Below are 17481 nucleotides of genomic sequence, written 5' to 3' on the forward strand. Positions count from 1 at the left end.
GGAATACACAAGACAGACCGCTCATCAACCGACTATAGCTTTCAATTGCCAGTGACTGCGAATCGAAGCACTCTGCGCCCACTCTGCTATTATCAAGAGTCAACTCCATTCATAACCTTCCTCGCATCTTGTCGACAATGGCGACCGAACGAGCGGCGGCCGAGGCAATCTCGAACCCAAAAAATGGCCGCTCCAGAAGATCCGACCAGCCGTACAAAGAGCTCACGCCCGAGGAGATCGAGGAGCTGAGGAGAAAGTCTCGCCTCTCGATGCCGGCGCCGATTCGAATACCCGTTGCCTCGTTTCTCTCGTTCGGAGTCGGCATGTGTCTGGGCATCGCACAAGGCAGTAAAATGGCAGGACTTCGATTCCGGGCAGAACACGCACACAAGCTCCCAACTACCACGCCGGGGTGGTTCCTATATCACAAGAGCAAGAACTACCACGTCGCCTTTTCGAGCATCAAGGAAGGGCTCAAAATGGGAGGACGCGTCAGCATTTGGACGACAGCCATGTTTGCCATTGAAAACATGTTTGACGTCTGGAGGGGCTACCCGGATGCCATCAACACCGTCCTGGCTTCTGTGACGGTCGCTGGTGGCTTCAGCCTATGGCGTAAGTCTCAAGGCCCTATCTTTAGCCCTGATAAGCATTTTGCGGGGTGACTTGTGTGATATGAACTGCAACCTTTACTGGTGGGAATGCTTTATTGACTAGTGACTATCATGCAGATCGATTCCCGTTGGTGATGGCGGCCCGGACGACAAAGATGGCGCTGATAGCGGGAGTTGCCTATGGTGGTCTTCAAGACGCGGTTGGATTCCTACGAGGCCGACCCATCAGCTATGTCGAATATGTGCGAAAACGCCTTGGAGAGTCGGACGCGTCTAATTCGATGACTTGAATTGTCGATTGACACGTTTTCATATTAATCAACGACATGGGTTGCATTATCGAGCGGGGAAGTCAGCGCTTGGCTCCGCGATGCCGCAGGACGGAGCTTGGAGGATTTGACTGACGGCCCGCAGGGTCGTTGGGAACGTTACTTCGGCATCGGCCCTTGGCTGTCGGTGATTGGGCGGGAATCTATGCACCCAGTAGTCGAGGCGGTTTTCCCGGGCGGATTCGATTCGAGACGATCAAAGATCAAGTGACGCTTGCAATCAATCCTCTAAACCCCGTGAGATCATGGTTACGGAGGTGGCGCTGAGACTCGTTTGCGATTTCGGACCGGGTCACATGCTCAAAGCTTGGCAGGTTCGCCTACATACGGGACTTTAGCCGTCTGCGCATGGCAGCTGCATGGATGCGACAGGTCAACAAGTTATGCAATTCCAAGATACAACCAACATCTGCCAACACGGGGTAATCGGACCGGTCACACAGCCGTTATTCCAAGACGATCCCACTGCAAAAATATTTGCAAAATCTCCACGGGGGTTGGCGGGAGGCAGGGCACCGAATTTAGATCGAGAAGGGATTGGCGCCAGAACCTTTTTCCAAAACTAAAACTTCCAGGCCAGCCTGCTATGCAAGTGGGTTTCCACTGACTAGGTCGACCCAGTGGGCCCGGCTACCCACGGCATTCGTTCAAGTCATTTCATATCAGGTCCACGTGACGACCAAATCCTACTACTCTTTGTCTGGAAAGCTCCGGCAACGTCCATGCACATGCATGCGTCGTGGGGGGGGTTGGTTTTGGGTTTCATGGTCGAATCTCGAGCCGCAGAGCCAAAAACCCCAAAACAAAGAAGGCCCAGACCACCGCGATAAGCGCTTTGTCCTAGTCTTTGCAGCCGTTGCCATCCGCTCCGACATAGGAGCTCAGGAACGACCCCTTCTGATGGTAGGCAACGGCCTTGCGATTGAACTCTAAGGATTACCTTGCAATTGGGCCATGGAAACTTTGCCCTGCATAAGCCCCTCTCATCTGTTGATATATAGCCTCCCTGCTGTTGTTATCTGTACCTTGAGCTCATGTCTAGACAGTTATTCTCAAATACCACTTGTTGAAAGTTTGCTTACCCTGTTGACCATTTGGTACTGAAATCGATTAGCTTGTTTTTGCGTCATTCCTACAGCTTACGCCACAGATGCACTCAGAACGCGTGCTACGCCGTTGCGGCGGAGCGCTTTGCACCTTATCTCACAGCGAAACCCAAGTATCCAGGGTCGCTGCTGCCGCACCTCACCGGACAAGAGGTCGCAAAAATGGAATACGTTTTACAAATTCATCAAGATTCGTGAGGATGAGCTCGACGAAATCTAGGACAATACATTCTTCCTCTACCAGGTCCTCAACCCACCACACCACCGCCACATCGCTTAATACATCTAATGAAGCACTCGTGCCGCCTCAAACACAAACAGGCAAGATGGCCACCGTTGTTGTCAAAAATAGCAGTTGCTTGTCTGTTTTGCCTCTGAAGACTGTCCTCCGCTCCTTGGCAGTAACAACCGTTTCTTCCTCGCCTCTACTCCTCAATCCATCTCTGGCAATCATGTCCGGATTGGCTCATAGCAAGAGCCCATTACTGAACCCTGATCGAAACCCCATATTGAGATGGGCACTTAAAAAGACGTTTTATGCGCAATTTTGCGCCGGCGAGAACCCCTTGGAGGTTCGGCAAACCATCGCCGGGCTGAAGAAGATTGGTTTCACCGGCGTCTTGCTTGGCTATGCAAAGGAGGTGGTCCTTAGCGACAAGGAGACAAAGGAACTTCACTCATGCACAGAAGGCAAAGCTTCCGAGGAGTGTACGCAAAAAGAGGTTATACCGTGGGCCGAAGGAACCATGGAGACAGTTAGGCTTGTCAGCCCTGGCGATTTCGTCTCGGTAAAGTAAGTCGAGTCGCAATACGGGATTTTCATTTTTCAATTTCAACATCAAGCTGACCATGCAAACTATAGATTCACGGGAGCAGGAAGACAAGCCCTATTCTCGTTGTCGGAGAAACTCCCCCCACCACCCGCCCTCGCCAAAGCCATAGACGACATTTGCAAACTGGCAGCCGCCCGCGGCGTCCGCCTCCTCTTTGACGCCGAACAGCAGGCCCTGCAGCCCGGCATCGACGACTGGACCATGCACTACATGCGCAAGCACAACGCACCGGGCCGCTGCGTCGTCTACAACACGTACCAGGCCTACCTCAAGGCCACGCCGTCCGTGCTGGCATCGCACCTGCGCGCCGCAGCCCAGAGCGCCGCCGAGGGCAAACCGTTTGCGGTCGGCGCCAAGCTCGTCCGCGGCGCCTACCTCGGCTCGGACCCGCGGCACCTGATCCACGACACCAAGGCCGACACGGACGCGTGCTACGACGGCGTGGCGGCCGCGCTCCTGCGCCAGCGCTGGGAGGGACCCCTCGCCGGCAAGGACGAGGGCAGCGAGTTCCCCGAGGTGCACATGGTCCTGGCGTCGCACAACTCGGAGTCGGTGTGCAAGGGCCGCGAGATCATCAAGCGCGGCGAGGCCAGGACCACCGAGGTGGCCTTTGCGCAGCTGCAGGGCATGGCCGACGAGGTCAGCTGCGATTTGATCGCGAGCGCCTGCGAGAAGGACGCCGCAGCCGTCAAGTCGTACAAGTACCTCGTCTGGGGTACCACGGGCGAGTGCATGAAGTATCTACTCAGGAGGGCGCACGAGAACAGGGATGCGGTGCAGAGGACGCGGAGCGGACGGGATGCCATGGCTGCCGAGGTCTGGCGGAGGTTTGGAAGGTTCTTTGGACTTGGCGCATGAGGCTAGTCATACAAGCCTTCTCATATACTGTCTATCTAGAGTAATGTTGGTGGTTCTCTGGGATTTAGCGGAGAGGCGTCTTTTCCTTGCGTATTGGTTTACACAGCATTGCTAGTCATACAGCTTTACAAAAAAAGAGAAGAAAAATTCGTTATCAACGACCAGAATAGCAGGCACATCTTGGAAGTCGGTGCACGATTCGATCCAGATTGTCCTTTTTAGTCATGTAAGTCAAACATGGGTATCCATATTAATATCCAGCACAACAACTGTCAACTACCGACTCAAGCCGCTTGATGTCGGGAGTATCCACAAAAGGTGCGCTTGGCAACCCCATTCAGAATATCTATGACCCAAGTGTAGCATCACGCAATCGCAGGGGCCAATATTGTACACGGGTCCATCTCGCAAAGAGAAATATGTCCTGGGTTATTATCTGATCGAGCTAGGATATGGTGGCCATGGTTTCCCTGAATCAGCAATGGCCACACAACCTCAGTCATGTCTTCCCTTTGAACCCTACATAGTAGAACCTAGAACTACTATAGTAGTCTCTGTGCACATGATCCAGGGGAAGCAACCAATTATAGCAATGCAACCAATCTTGTAAGGCAGTTTGCAAAATCCGTCTATATCTTCCAAGACTGTGTTTTATCTAATTACCTAGGTATAGCACCTGTGCAAAAATATCGCAACCCAACAGGGCCACCCGCCTCCCCTCACCTTGGAGGTTGTAATAAAATTGCACAACTACTGTAGCTCGTAGGTAGGTACACACTCAACCGGCTAGATGGGTGGTGTGCTTGTGGCAGGTACCGGCCAAGCCGACATGGTAGAATCGAACATGACCCACCTGATTGAGTATCGCACAGACGGCAGGTGCGTTGCGTACACAGTGCCATTCCCATCAGCCCTCTTCAACAACAGCTCAGCTCGCTTAGCTCAGTTGGTTAGAGCGTCGTACTAATATGTCTAACAAACATATCAAGTAATGCGAAGGTCGCCAGTTCGACCCTGGTAGTGAGCATTCACTTTTTGTGCTTTTTTCATTTTCGTTTTGGACTCTTTCCACTTGTAGACGCCTTTTGAGAGCGTAGAAAAATGTTGCGGTGTGGGTGGCGGATTTCTCTGGTCCCTTTTGGGGTGCAGGTGCTGCGTGAATAGAGGTGTTGTGTGGGTGGCGGGGGTTTTGGAGCTTCTTTTTCGTGTGGTCTCTGCTATATAGTAATTGCAGCAACTTTCTTACAATACCTTCATTACTCCTTGCGGAATTTTATGCACCGCAAATTTCATGAGGCGATGACGTGTTTGGTTAACGTTGGGCTCCACATCTCCGACCCCCCTAAAGTCCGGCCCCTAAAAATATCTACTCAGCCACGTCAACCCTTTGTTTTATTTTATAAATATCTAGACGAATTTTTCACTTTAGAACTTGATTTTTGAAGATTCTTGCTCCAAACCTTCCAATGAAACAGTACACTGAAAATCAGCTTCTTGCTGCCATTTCTGACATAAGAAATGGCAAATCAGTTCACAAAACCTCGCAAAAATGGGGTATTCCTCGGAGTACCCTTCACGATCGTTTAAAGGGGGCCCAGTCAATTCAACAAGCGAAAAGATTTTGTCAAAGGCTTTCACAGGAGCAGGAAACCTATTTGGCAGATTGGGTACTTGCGCAGGCCGCGTTAGGCCTTCCGCCAACGCATCAAGAACTACGCTATTTTGCGGAACGAATTCTTCAGGCCGCCGGAGAAAGAAAAAGCCTTGGGAAACATTGGGTTAGCCGTTTTATAGCCCGATATCCAATTTTGAAAACCCAAAGACCCCGGCGAATAGAAAATGCCCGGGTTAATGGGGCTACAACCGAGGTAATTAAATCTTGGTGGTCCTATTTGAAAAATCCCGTTGTCGATACTATAAAACCGGCCAACCGTTGGAATATGGACGAAACAGGTATAATGGAAGGCAAAGGATCTAATGGCCTGGTGTTAGGGCGTAATAAAATCCGGCCATTACAGCGAAAAGAGCCTGGAACGCGGGGTTGGACGAGCATAATCGAATGTGTATCAGCTACGGGGGCTGTTATACCTCCCCTCGTTATATTTAAGGGGAAAAACGTACAGCAACAATGGTTTCCAGCTGATTTAAGTCCTTTCGATACCTGGCAATTTCATGCAACCGAAAACGGGTGGACAAATAATGAAACAGGTATCGAATGGTTAAAAAAGGTGTTTATTCCGTATACCCAACCTTTAACCCCTGAAAAGCGGTTATTAGTTCTGGATGGCCATGGATCACATATAACGGACGAATTTATGCTTCTTTGCTTGCAAAACAATATTCAACTCCTATATTTACCCCCTCATTCGTCACACGTTCTTCAACCGTTGGATTTATCGGTTTTTGGGCCGTTAAAGGAAGCTTATCGACGTCACCTGGGATTTGTAAACCAGTTTTGCTGTTCAACGGTTGTTGGGAAACGAAACTTTCTACTTTGCTATCGAAAAGCCAGATCAAAAGCATTTATAGCAAAAACCATTCAATCTGGTTGGCGTACGACGGGGTTATGGCCGGTGAACTTGGCAAAACCACTTTTAAACCCTTTTTTATTAGAAAATAGCAACGCCAACGTCGAAAAAGGTAAAAATAACGGCTTCCAAAGGGATAAAACACCGGAAAATCCAACCCAAAAAATTAACGACCAGTCTTTACTTATTTGGAAAACCCCTAAAACGACCCGAGATATTCGACTTCAACTACAGGAAATTTCCCGGTCCGAAAAAAGTAACGCCACTTCACGGCTTTTGTTTGCAAAAGTCCAAAAAAGCTTCGAAACCAAGGATATCTTATTGGCTGAAGCTCAGCAAAAAATCAGTTTGTTAAACGCAAAATTGGAGGCGGTACGGCCGGTCAAAAGGAAAAGGGTAATTCCGGATCCCAACGAGCTTTTGGTCAGCAAAAAAAACGTTTATGAAGCACAGGAAAATAATAGGGACTGTTTAGAAGCTTTGAACGATGGAGAAGAGGTTAGCGAACCGGGAGAGCCTGACAATGATTGTATTATTGTGCGTTGATAGTTTTACATTTAAATCGGTTTATAAAAGGGGTATTTCGTCGTTACATTTTTCAAGGGGGCCGGACTTTAGGGGGGTCGGAGATGTGGAGCCCAACGTTATTGCCGACCTTTCTGCGTTTGGCTGTTTTGCTTCTATTGACTGCATGCGCTTCTATTATCCAAGAGCATACTGATAAGTGAATTCTCTGTCGCACCCATATCTCTGAAAAAAGCAGGGGAAAAACCACTTTATACGGAGTATATGCTTGCATATTTGGTGTTTTTACTTCTGAGCGTGGCATAAGGTATTTGAACACACTGGCTTGGGTGCGAGGCGAACTTTGGTTCCCCAATGTTAATGACACGGCGAGTGATTCAGCTCTAATTATTAAATATAATACGTCTACGCAAAATCTGGGATTTGGACTGAAAAGCCTATTTGTTACCGGATCTACTGGTAGTGAGCACAAATGGGAAATAAAATTTGCCTGTGTTGCATCAAAGTAAATACCGATACCCGCTCAGAGTTGCGAGGTGGCTGAACATTACTACTGAAGTTTTGCATTTCTCAGTGCCGCTCCTCTAGATGTAGATACAATTATAGACTTTTGCATTCTCCTGGGTTATTTTTATCCAGACTAAGAATCAAAAAAGGGGGAAACAAAACACATACGTATGCGCCAATCCTGCGTGGCCGAGCCGGTGGAATCGTCAACAATACGCACACCTTAGGTGTACTGTAGGCAGGGATGGCTTTCGTGCACTGATGACGTGCTGCAGCGGATTTGTCAGTGCTCGCGCTGTCGGCTGGCACGGAACAGTTAACCCCGCGAACCGAGCTCAACTCTGATTACCACAGAAGATTGCCACTGACGGTCTAGACTTGACTAGATTTGGATTTAGATTTGGAGAACCAAGGCCAAGCGATTGGAGTATGTTTTAAAGATTCATTTTCTGCGTGTTTCCACATCACAACTGCCGACAGGTATTGTAAACCAATTCGCAACCCACAAGCTGCACCAACATCCATCGCAATCTCTTAGCCCGTCAAGCTCTAGAATTAAAGCTCTCACGAGCTTTCTGCCCCACCAAACCAAAACGGCGTCCAAAAACGCACGGATACGACCCTCCCCGCCAACAAACCCAGTCCTGGCAGCAACGATACTGACCGCGGCCCTCGCAGTCCTCCTCGCAATGGTATTCTCGGCTCCAGCATTCATCACCCGCCTGACCCGACCATTCACCAGCTCGACCATGCTCTCCGTGTCCGAGGCCACATCCGGCGGGGCGGCGGCGACGATCCCCGAGGGCGCGCAGCGGGCGACCTTTGCGGCGGGTTGCTTCTGGGGCGTCGAGCACATCTTCCGCAAGCACTTTGAGAACAAGGGCCTGTACGACGCGCGCGTGGGCTACATTGGCGGCGAGGCGCAGAACCCGTCGTACCGCGCCGTGTGCTCGGGCGCGACGGGCCACGCCGAGGCGACGCAGGTCGTCTTCGACCCCAGCCGCATCAGCTACAGGCAGCTGGTCGAGTTCTTCTACAAGACGCACGACCCGACGACGCCCAACCAGCAGGGCAACGACAGGGGCACGCAGTACCGCAGCGCCGTGTTTTACCACAACGCAGAGCAGGAGAAGATCGCGAGGGAGGTGACGCAAAAGGCCAACGAGCAGTGGTGGAAGGGCAAGATCGTCACGGAGCTGCTGCCCGCTGGACAGTGGTGGGACGCCGAGGACTACCACCAGCTGTACCTTCACAAGAACCCATCTGGGTACCAGTGTGCCAGCCACCACTTGAGGGATTTCCCCGAGCTCAAATGACTCCAGGACGGCTCGGCGGATGAGGAGCGGAAATCTAGATTGTAGCTTTTTTTTATTATGGCGGAAAATGTAAAGTTTAGGTAGTTTGACGAAACGATTTTCCTGGTATTATACACTATGGAATCCAACGCCTCAACACCAGTTATGTACGGGCAGCTAAATGCCACTTTTGAGCAGAGAGTTAGGTAGTACAATCACCTCCCAAAGCGCAAACCTTGATTACATGAGAACAAAAGAAATACGTGTCTTTATCGTTTGTTTACTTTCGCCTGCTGTTCTGCATCATCAGGATCTGAACCATGCGAACAAAGATGTTGAGGAAGTCGAGCTCCAGGCTGATGCTCTCAGCGATGGGGTCCTTCTTGATGAGACCCCTTTGGGCCAGACGGGCGTGATGCAAGACCTTCTGGACGTCGTAGAGCGTGAAGCCGCCAAAGACGGCGAGACCACCGTAGAGCCAGAGGTTCTCGGTGAAGGCGAGAGTCCTAACGGCAGTTACGGGGACGACAAGAGGAGCAAGACCCGAGACGGCGACGATGGCCGCACCAGCCAGGAGGGGACCACCAATGTAGAGGTACTTTTCCTGCTTGGCGGTCGCGCCGACGAACGAGATGGAGCCCATCATGGCGAGGGTGTAAAGGCCAGCGCGGGCGATGAGAGGACCCGGGACGAAGGCGAGAAGAGGAGCGACGAAAGCGGCTTGCGTCGCGTTGAATGCCGTCCACAGGGCGTACTTGGGGACGTAGCTACAGATATAATGTCAGACAGATGCCCTTTTGTTCAGTCAAAGGAAGGAGTCACTTACTTGTCAGGGTCGATAGACCTGGCGCCAATCATGGTAGCAAAGCTGAGACCCAGACCACCAATGGCAAACACCCAAGGGTTGGTGACCATCAAGCGATACACGAATCCAGTCTTGATCATCTGCCTGGCAGTCAAGCCGATGATGCCGATGCCGAGACCGGTGTGCAAAAAGGTGTCGTTGAGGTACGATCGCTCATATGGAGGCATGCCTCCATCCTCGCGGGTCTCGCGGTTAAAGACCACGTTGGTGGCAACGAGGGTTCCTCCAAAGATGGCACCGCCGACGAGCAGCTTGCGCATCAGCGACGAGTTGTCTACCGGAGCATGCGGGGCGTGCTGGTGGTAAGCTCGGCTCGAGGCGCGGGCGACCAAGCTCGAGGATGTCGTCGGGCGCCATGTTGCCGTTTTTGATGTGAAAAAGGTGTTTTTGGGAGCAGACTGGTGGAAAGCCCGCAGGGTGGTGGGCTTTGCGCTGGTGCTCTTGATCAGATGGGCCAGACGAGCTGGACCCTGACGGACCGAGATGGTGAACGACATTGTCGCTGGGTTCTAGGATTGTTGTCTTAATGCAGTATTGTGTCGCAATATCCTTCGAGGAAATTTCGACTGCTTTGATGATCGTCGTTGTTGCTCGATGAGAGGTTGTGGTTGTTATGTCGAGGATAAAGACCTGATGGCAAATTTCGGAGTGGTCGGAGGCGGAGGCGTGACGTTGATGAGTGTCTGACGAGCTCAGCTGCTTGGTCAAAGCTTTCCAGTGCGTTCAAGACTGTCGCAGAAGCCGTTGGAATTGATGATGAATGCTGATTAACTCCGATAAAAGCCGGGACTTCACGTGACCCAAGCGGGTAACAATGGGAGGCCCAAGACTGCCAAGCATATGACTGATTGACTCGGCGACATTCCACATTCTATTACGTACAGGCGACTTGCGGAAGAAAATGTCAAGTGTCCAAGCACGTCGATGTGGTTCGGTGCCATGCATTCTACCTGGCAATAAAAATAAAGCTTCGTGAGCCTACTCGATAAGCAATGAACGCTCTACAATTTCTTCGCTCAAGGGACATCCCCACACGCTTAACACTGCCAATTTTTCTAATTCAGGCTCAATGCTACCTCTCTATCCCTGCATACTCAGCCTGTCAGGGCTGTGGAAGCAACATTTGCCCTGAATTGCGTATCAGCGCCACCGACGACTGACATGCAGGTTAATTGCTCTTCCACAAAAGCTCATCGGTTCCTGACGATCCTGCATGCACAATTTACATACTATAATTAGGAACACGCCTTCGATCGTCTCTTTCTCGCAATGGACAGGCTCGTGAGATGTATATGACCGCTCAAGACAAGTGAACCAATCCGTCATAGCATATAGCGACGTTTTTAAACCAGAGTCTGGTCTAGTTCAAATGGTCGTCGTTCGGGCTATCCCAGAGAGCAATTGGCGTTGAAAGGCAGCCTGGATGCGATCCTCACTAACTTGCATCTAATATTGAGTATATCGTAGCATTCACTTCTGCTTTGGACAGAATAGTGGCACTGACCCTGATATACTATTCATGTTGCAGCAGACCGCCCATGCAGTGCGGCGCACGTTTTGTCCCTACATATTCTTCCCCAGGCTGCGCAAACACTGCCGCGTCTTGCACCTCGGCTAGACTGAGGGATCCAGCAGCCGGTAGATTTGAGCGGCTATACAATCGATTTTGGATCTGGATGTCATGCTTTAAGTAGTGCACCTGTCATCTTTGGAGAAGGAAGCTCACCTTGTGATGTTGCTATTGTATACACAACAATACAAGTTTGCTGGATTCATGCGATAGAACTACAAAGGCCATAAAAAGCTCCAGCAGTATAATAGACGGCAGACGCAACTACAAAACTACTAGCCCAACTCAAAACCAGTCATAATCATACTATGAAGCTGCTCATCTTCCAACTGTTATCTGCCCTCTTGGCCCACACGATCCTCTCGGCGCCCACAACCTGGCCAGGAAAAAGCCTACCGTGTACCAAACAGAGCCCTGGCCTCGCCATACAAGACCCGTCACGATTGTCACCTGAACAGCCGAGAGAGCCGGTCGACCGACGCAGGCCCGTAGATGCAAAGGACACACAGTCGGAGAGGGGGTACTCCTTCACCGAGTGGATCGGCAAGATTGCGGGCGCAAGGAATGCGGCTTTGGCGGGGGCGTCGTGCTTTTGCGGAGGCGGGACCATATGCTGCCGTGACCAGAAAGGCGCTGTAGGAGGGCTGAGCTGCGGTCTGGGCGTGTGCAGTGTATGATTAGTTGGTTTTCGTGTTTGTGTGTGTGAGGATCCTCCGGCTGCGCAGAGAGTCCGCCAAGTTTGCTTGGGAGTTGTTGCACATTCACAAAGCGTTGGTATCAATCGGTTGATTATTATGTTTTATTGTCTATTATCTATCAGATCTTATGTGATTGATCCGGATCATGTCTTTCTGTCGGTACAGAAAAGTGGTGGTTCTATTCGAGTCGAGACACATCTCTAGGCATATCTCACCCCTTGTGATTGCTGCGCCGTGACAGGAGGAGCCTGCTGCATCGCTGGAGGAAACGCCTGAGCAGGCGTGTAGACCTGAGTAGGCAGATACGCCGGCGACGGCCGCATCACGAGCTCACCATTGGGCCCCGGGGAAAGGACCAGTTGTCCGGTAGCCAGCATCCCTTCGATGGACTTTGCGATGGCCTCCTGCTTCCTGCTCGCGCGCCACCTGTGCGTGTCCACGCAGGCCCACACAAAGAGCTTGAAGTGGCACACGGTGACGAGGGCGAGCATGACCATGATGGTGATGGTGAGGGCGAAGCGCGTGGGGATCTGCTTCCACATGGCATTGAGGGTGGCGTCCTGCTCGGCGCACGAGCTGTAGTATTCGGAGCAGTCGCGGACGATGGTGGAGGGGTCTATCTTGGGGAAGCTCCACGACCTCGTCGTGGAGTTGTACTCCCGAGAGCCCTTGTCGATGCTTGTAATGTTGTAGATCCACGTGTCGGTCGTCTGGTTCAGGTAGTACTCACCCCGGTATCCCTTGTTGTAACTGTAGCTGGGATCGCCAAACACGGTGCGCATTTCGAGATAGGAGATCTCTTGGTAGGCAATAATAGAGGCGAGGATCGGGACGATAAAGGTGGCCCAGAAGCACAGATCGATGCTCAGGATGACAGCAGGGTGGGTTGGCCGAGGTGGTTTGCGGCAAAGTCGGACCAAGAGGTCGATCATGCCCCAGAGGACGGATAAGACGAACTGCAGGTGATTTGGTCAGTCTCAGATAATAGACGAGGTATTTATCTAGGGTATAAAATGTTGAGTGGGCTCTTGGCAAGCAACATGGGTACATGGCACACTTACCAAGGGAGTGGCGATAGTTGTCATGAATATGTCCAAGTCGGAGAGTGGGCTGTAGTAGTTACCGCCATTGATGCGGACGGTTCCCCCAATGAGCCACGCACAGCATGCTATGCCTACGAGACATAAAATGCATTGAAGAGTCCTGGAGCCGACTTTCCATGCCCAGTGCCTATCTGCCTCCTTTAACCGCTGAGGGAACGAACCTGTCTGCTCAGGATCCTGTACTGTCGCCCCACCAGTTGTCACAGGCTGCGCTGCCGGTGAGGCAGCGGAGGGGAGAGTCTGTTCTATACCGGGTGCAGTAGGTGCAGTAGGTGCAGTAGGTGCAGTAGGTGCAGTGGCGTCGGGCGAGGCCTGGGCGGAGACAGTGGTTTGAGGTTTCTCGGTGACTGTCTCGACGGGTCGCGCTCCGGCAGCAATTGCCGGATGCACTGGCTGGCTGGGTGACGCCGGGACGGGTGCCGATGTCACCTCTGCAGGCGTTGTCTCAACGGTTGAGGCCATTGTGAGAGTCTGGTTATAAATGATGGAAAACTCGACAACTACCAAAAACCGCGAATGGCGACACGCACAGCGGGGAAAAAGAGAGCGAGGCCACGACCGAACATTTTTTCAGCTGCGCACATTGTGATTTAAAGGATCCCTCTAGAGTCGACGACCCTGGACTGTGCCCTTCATGCCACAGCACCGGTACGGTAAGGCTGTAGGCAGAGTGGGTCCCAGTTGTATTAGGGCCAGATCCATATATAGGTTAGCTTAATTCAACGAGGGCCGTAATACGGCTTGGCGACTGGCTCAACAGGCAGCAGTTGCCAAGCGAACCAATGACTTGGAATGCCAAGTGTTAGTGACAGCCCATCCAGAGTTCCAGACACGAGGTTATTTCCGCTCATTTTCTGCAAGCTGTCGTCCTTTCAAAGTGGAAACTTGCCAGAGTTTGATAGCCGGTGGTTCTTACTCATCAAAAAAAAGTATGAAGTAAACACGACGTTAGAGAGGCAATGGATTTTAAATTTAAAAATTACCTTGGGTAGGGTTGTCTAAAAGACCAACTAATCCAATACTGATTGTCGCTGGCTTTCCATCAAACTGGCAGGATGAAGCGAAAGTCAAATGTCGCCTCGAGCCCGGCGCGGTCAGTCATAACTTTCGCAATCAGCGCGTCTCGCTCGGCGCATTTTTCGGGCGGCGAAACCCTGATTTCCCCCTGCCTCCGTGCCCCTTCTACCAAAACGGATGTACGTGGCTGTCGTATCTCTGCGTACTTGGCAAAAACCCGCGTCAACTCTTCGGTCGGGATCACAGTTGCTGGGTCGCAGTCTGGCAGCTCGGCCGTCAGGTAGAAACAGTCCTCGCTGGCACTCGGTCAGCATCATAGTGTGGTGAAGCGGTCAGGGATTTGTCCAAAAAAAAAGTCAAGAAGACCAGCAACCAAGACGTGGATTCTCTGCACTCTGCACTCACCAAGCCTGGTTTGCACCCTGACCCAGGTGGACGGCGGTAGGGTGCACCGCATCGCCCATCAATACGCACCGGCCCAAGTACCAGTCGCTGGGCTTGAGCTCTGGCCGGTCGTATATTCCATATTTGATCAATCGCTGTGCGTTGCCAACCATTTCGGCCACGACAGGGTCCCAGGAGAGGTCGCGTAGGTTCTTCTCCAGCTCCACTTTGGTCCGCTCTCTACGCTCATCGTCAAACAAGCCCCACGACGCCTCTTCGGCTGCCGATTCGTTGCGAGTAAGGGCCCAGGAGGTGTGCTCTGCCGTGATGGGGTAGCAGACCAGATGAAGGCCGACACCGTACCAGTTGCGTAGCCCTGGCTTGCTGAGGAACTGGACCGGTGTGGGTGAAATACCTCCAGTCTTTGGTCAAGGTCAGTCATTGCAAGTCGTCAGCAGCTGACGTTGACGGCCATGTGAAGAAAGAACCCGCCGAGGCTTACCTGAGCCAGACCTGTATAGCTGGGTTGGCCATCCTCTAGGCCTTTGCTGGCCAGGAGCCATCTCCTCGTCTTTGATTTGAGACCATCGCAGCCAATGAGAAACTCGCCCTTTTCGGATCGGCCTTGGTTGAAGAAGGCCGTCACAGAAGTGTCGTCTTGTTCGAACCTCTCCAGTGCCCAGCCAGATCGTACCTCGATACCTTGCCCAACCGCAGCATCGACAACCCACTTGGCAAACAGCGTCCTCTTGACGCCAATAGCAGGATATCCATACCGGCTCTCGAACTCTTCGGGAACGTCTGACGCCTCCCCGAGAATCTCTCCCGCTGCCGTGCGATCGCAGAGCTCTGCGAGCCTTGGCGCATTCGCTCGGAGCTTTTCTACCACCCCTCCGCCCATCTTGGCCAACACCTTTAACCCGTTTGGGCAGATCAACAGCGATGCGCCCACATCGCCTTGGGTTGGGGCCCTTTCAAAGACGATGGGATCGTAGCCCTTTTGCTTTAGCAGGCATGCTGCAACACAGCCTGCGATGCCACCGCCGATTATCAGAACCTTTGAATGTGTGCTGGCCATTTTTTTTCTCCTTTTTTTTGTCGTAAACGTTGCCACCTTGAGCAAGGAACCTAGTTCTAGTTGATATTCTGGGAAATGCCTGGGTATGGTGGTTTCCAGTGGGATGCGATGCACCACTGACTGAGCGTTGGCCGAAAGGTCGTGAATTTTGGCCGTTTAAGGTTCAAAGCTTATCCGGAGCTGCGGTTGGGCATGAGCTTTCAGGAGGAAATTTTAGCCATCCCAACCTAGCACAGTAGCTCGAGAGTTTTACCACGCAGCAGTTCGAACAGCGTGCTCATGATCGGCGGTAAACGAATCAATATAGCTCGGATATTTGCCCATAAATTATTGATATATGTTAAATTTGACGTGCATGAAACAGTCGACTACACAGTAGTAAGTTCAATAGTTTCAATGCTCAGACAGGACCCTTTGCGTTGCAAGGTAGCCCGAACGCTCCATTTACCTCAGCAGCCATTATGGTTTGATACATTGCCGTAAAATTTAGGCGGGATCCTGACAGCCGCACGGTCGATTATATGTTTCGAGTTTAGCAGCGATATGCGGATATTAACAGTACGTGGCGAGGTATAGATGTCGAGTCAAATTGCTTTAAAAATGTGGTACGACAGTATTTAAGCTTCCACCGGAGTTCCGGAGCTTTATACAAGGCCGTCGACGAGTCAGGTTTGTCACGGCTCAAGCACGGCCAATCCTGCAAACCAACTTCTCCCCTGATACAGCCCCCGGGCGGCGCAGCAAGTCTAGACCGTCGGCCACAGCAGTCTCCAAGGGTCCATCGACGACTCGGACCTGGAGGGGCCGAATGCTGCCCCGACCCACCAGCCCATCGACCTCCCTCATCCAGGCGACGGCAAAGTCTCGGTCGCCGCGTCGCGCCGCGGTCTTGTAGGGCGCACCCCAGTCGAGCGCCCTGCCAAAGGCGGTCATGGCAAAGACCCACGCCGGCCGCACCGCCCTGCGCGAGTGGCCAGAGATGGGGAAGCTGTCGAGCGAGACGTAGCGGGCGTGATTCAGCTGATCGTCGGCGCCGAGGTTGCGCAGCGCCTCGTAGCACAGGCGCATCGAGTCGGCGCTGGTGATGCAGTCCACCGCGGTGCCCAGGCGCCCGCCGGTGGATGCGCGGACGGCGACGACGCAGTCTTCGGAGCGGTAGTCATGTACCGCCACTGCGCCGGCTGCCCTGACCTTGTCAAAGTTGTGTGGCGAACAGATGGCGATGGGTTTGAAGTTGAAGCTGGTGAAGGAAGTTTTAGCGTGTTTTTTTTCAGTTTAGTCCAAAAAAAAAGAAAAAGAAAAAGAAAAGAAAAAGACAAAAAAACAGAACAAGCTTGTCTTACTGCCTCAAAACCTGGATGATGAATATCCCAGACGCCGTGCTGCCGCCGTAAACGAGCACATGCCGATCCTCCTCTGGCTTCTTCTCCCTCAGCCTCAGCGTGTTGAACAAGACCATGCCGGCCGTCAACACGCCCACCGGCAGTGTGGCGGCCTGCTCCAGAGACATGGAGTCCGGGACGCGCAGCAGGAACTCGGCCTCGGCCACGACGTAGTCGGCAAAGGCCCCCGCGGCGCCTTCTTCCTCGCTGTAGCCGCAGGCCAGGCCGCAGACGCGGGCGCCGACGGGCGTGGACCCCGAGACCTCGCCGGGCGCCACGGCCACGACGGTTCCGGAAAAGTCCAGACCGGCCAGCGAGCCGCGGGGGAGGCCGGCGGCCACCATCTTGGCGTCGGAGGGGTTCAGGGCGACGCACGAGGTCTTGACCAGCACTTGGCCCGGCGAGAGCTGCGGCATCGCCAGGGGTGACGGCTGCAGCTCGCCCGGCTTGCTGACCAAGAGGCCGTGCCTTTTGGGGGGAAGAGGTGGCATTGTCATTTCTTGTTCTTTCTTTTTCTTCTTTTTTCGCGAGTAATTATTCTTGCTGATGTCAAAGTGTCAAAGTGTCAAATGTGAATGTCTTGGATCGGGCTCGAGACTCTTTCTTTTACTTATATCGAGATCCTGACAAGTCTGACAACATCACATGTTAACGAAACTCCACATACATCAGTACCACGGGTGGCTACATGTCGATATGTAACACTTTAGGGCTAATGAAAACATAGTCCCTTTGTAGCTTTGTCATGTTTGCTAGCAAAATGACGCAGCAATCAAACTGTGGGAACCG

The 17481-nt window shown here is 52.3% G+C and overlaps 8 protein-coding genes and 1 non-coding gene across 9 annotated transcripts; 5 read left to right on the plus strand and 4 right to left on the minus strand.

Annotated features, from left to right (window-relative positions):
- Positions 1 to 137: 137 nt before the first annotated feature.
- MGG_04245 (uncharacterized protein) lies at positions 138 to 904 on the plus strand (the record flags this gene model as incomplete). Its single annotated transcript, XM_003719520.1, has 2 exons — positions 138 to 615; positions 732 to 904. The coding sequence occupies 2 exons, from the start codon at positions 138 to 140 to the stop codon at positions 902 to 904; spliced, it is 651 nt and encodes a 216-aa protein (XP_003719568.1).
- A 1103-nt stretch (positions 905 to 2007) lies between these two features.
- On the plus strand, positions 2008 to 3930 carry MGG_04244 (uncharacterized protein). The gene is made up of 2 exons (XM_003719521.1): positions 2008 to 2842; positions 2912 to 3930. Exons 1-2 carry the CDS (start codon positions 2094 to 2096, stop codon positions 3738 to 3740), a joined length of 1578 nt encoding a protein of 525 aa, XP_003719569.1. The 5' UTR covers positions 2008 to 2093; the 3' UTR covers positions 3741 to 3930.
- A 741-nt stretch (positions 3931 to 4671) lies between these two features.
- On the plus strand, positions 4672 to 4767 carry MGG_20272. Its single transcript has one exon. It is a non-coding gene; the product is annotated as a tRNA-Ile (tRNA).
- Positions 4768 to 7608: 2841 nt separating this feature from the next.
- MGG_04243 (peptide methionine sulfoxide) lies at positions 7609 to 8862 on the plus strand. The gene has a single exon (XM_003719522.1). It carries the CDS (start codon positions 7990 to 7992, stop codon positions 8614 to 8616), a length of 627 nt encoding a protein of 208 aa, XP_003719570.1. The 5' UTR covers positions 7609 to 7989; the 3' UTR covers positions 8617 to 8862.
- MGG_04242 (bax Inhibitor family protein) lies at positions 8686 to 10196 on the minus strand. The gene is made up of 2 exons (XM_003719523.1): positions 9422 to 10196; positions 8686 to 9362 (listed from the first exon to the last, which is right to left on the minus strand). The coding sequence occupies exons 1-2, from the start codon at positions 9955 to 9957 to the stop codon at positions 8876 to 8878; spliced, it is 1023 nt and encodes a 340-aa protein (XP_003719571.1). The 5' UTR covers positions 9958 to 10196; the 3' UTR covers positions 8686 to 8875.
- A 154-nt stretch (positions 10197 to 10350) lies between these two features.
- Positions 10351 to 11707, plus strand: MGG_17666 (uncharacterized protein; the record flags this gene model as incomplete). Its single annotated transcript, XM_003719524.1, has 1 exon — positions 10351 to 11707. Exon 1 carries the CDS (start codon positions 11339 to 11341, stop codon positions 11705 to 11707), a length of 369 nt encoding a protein of 122 aa, XP_003719572.1. The 5' UTR covers positions 10351 to 11338.
- MGG_04241 (uncharacterized protein) lies at positions 11144 to 13293 on the minus strand (the record flags this gene model as incomplete). Its single annotated transcript, XM_003719525.1, has 2 exons — positions 11144 to 12684; positions 12790 to 13293. The coding sequence occupies 2 exons, from the start codon at positions 13291 to 13293 to the stop codon at positions 11929 to 11931; spliced, it is 1260 nt and encodes a 419-aa protein (XP_003719573.1). The 3' UTR covers positions 11144 to 11928.
- Positions 13294 to 13791: 498 nt separating this feature from the next.
- On the minus strand, positions 13792 to 15336 carry MGG_04240 (uncharacterized protein). The gene is made up of 3 exons (XM_003719526.1): positions 14735 to 15336; positions 14254 to 14654; positions 13792 to 14144 (listed from the first exon to the last, which is right to left on the minus strand). Exons 1-3 carry the CDS (start codon positions 15308 to 15310, stop codon positions 13874 to 13876), a joined length of 1248 nt encoding a protein of 415 aa, XP_003719574.1. The 5' UTR covers positions 15311 to 15336; the 3' UTR covers positions 13792 to 13873.
- Positions 15337 to 15991: 655 nt separating this feature from the next.
- Positions 15992 to 17183, minus strand: MGG_04239 (uncharacterized protein; the record flags this gene model as incomplete). Its single annotated transcript, XM_003719527.1, has 2 exons — positions 15992 to 16550; positions 16654 to 17183. The coding sequence occupies 2 exons, from the start codon at positions 17181 to 17183 to the stop codon at positions 15992 to 15994; spliced, it is 1089 nt and encodes a 362-aa protein (XP_003719575.1).
- Positions 17184 to 17481: the final 298 nt, after the last annotated feature.

Source organism: Pyricularia oryzae, chromosome 6 (assembly GCF_000002495.2).
Source record: "Pyricularia oryzae 70-15 chromosome 6, whole genome shotgun sequence".
Classification (NCBI taxonomy): domain Eukaryota; kingdom Fungi; phylum Ascomycota; class Sordariomycetes; order Magnaporthales; family Pyriculariaceae; genus Pyricularia; species Pyricularia oryzae.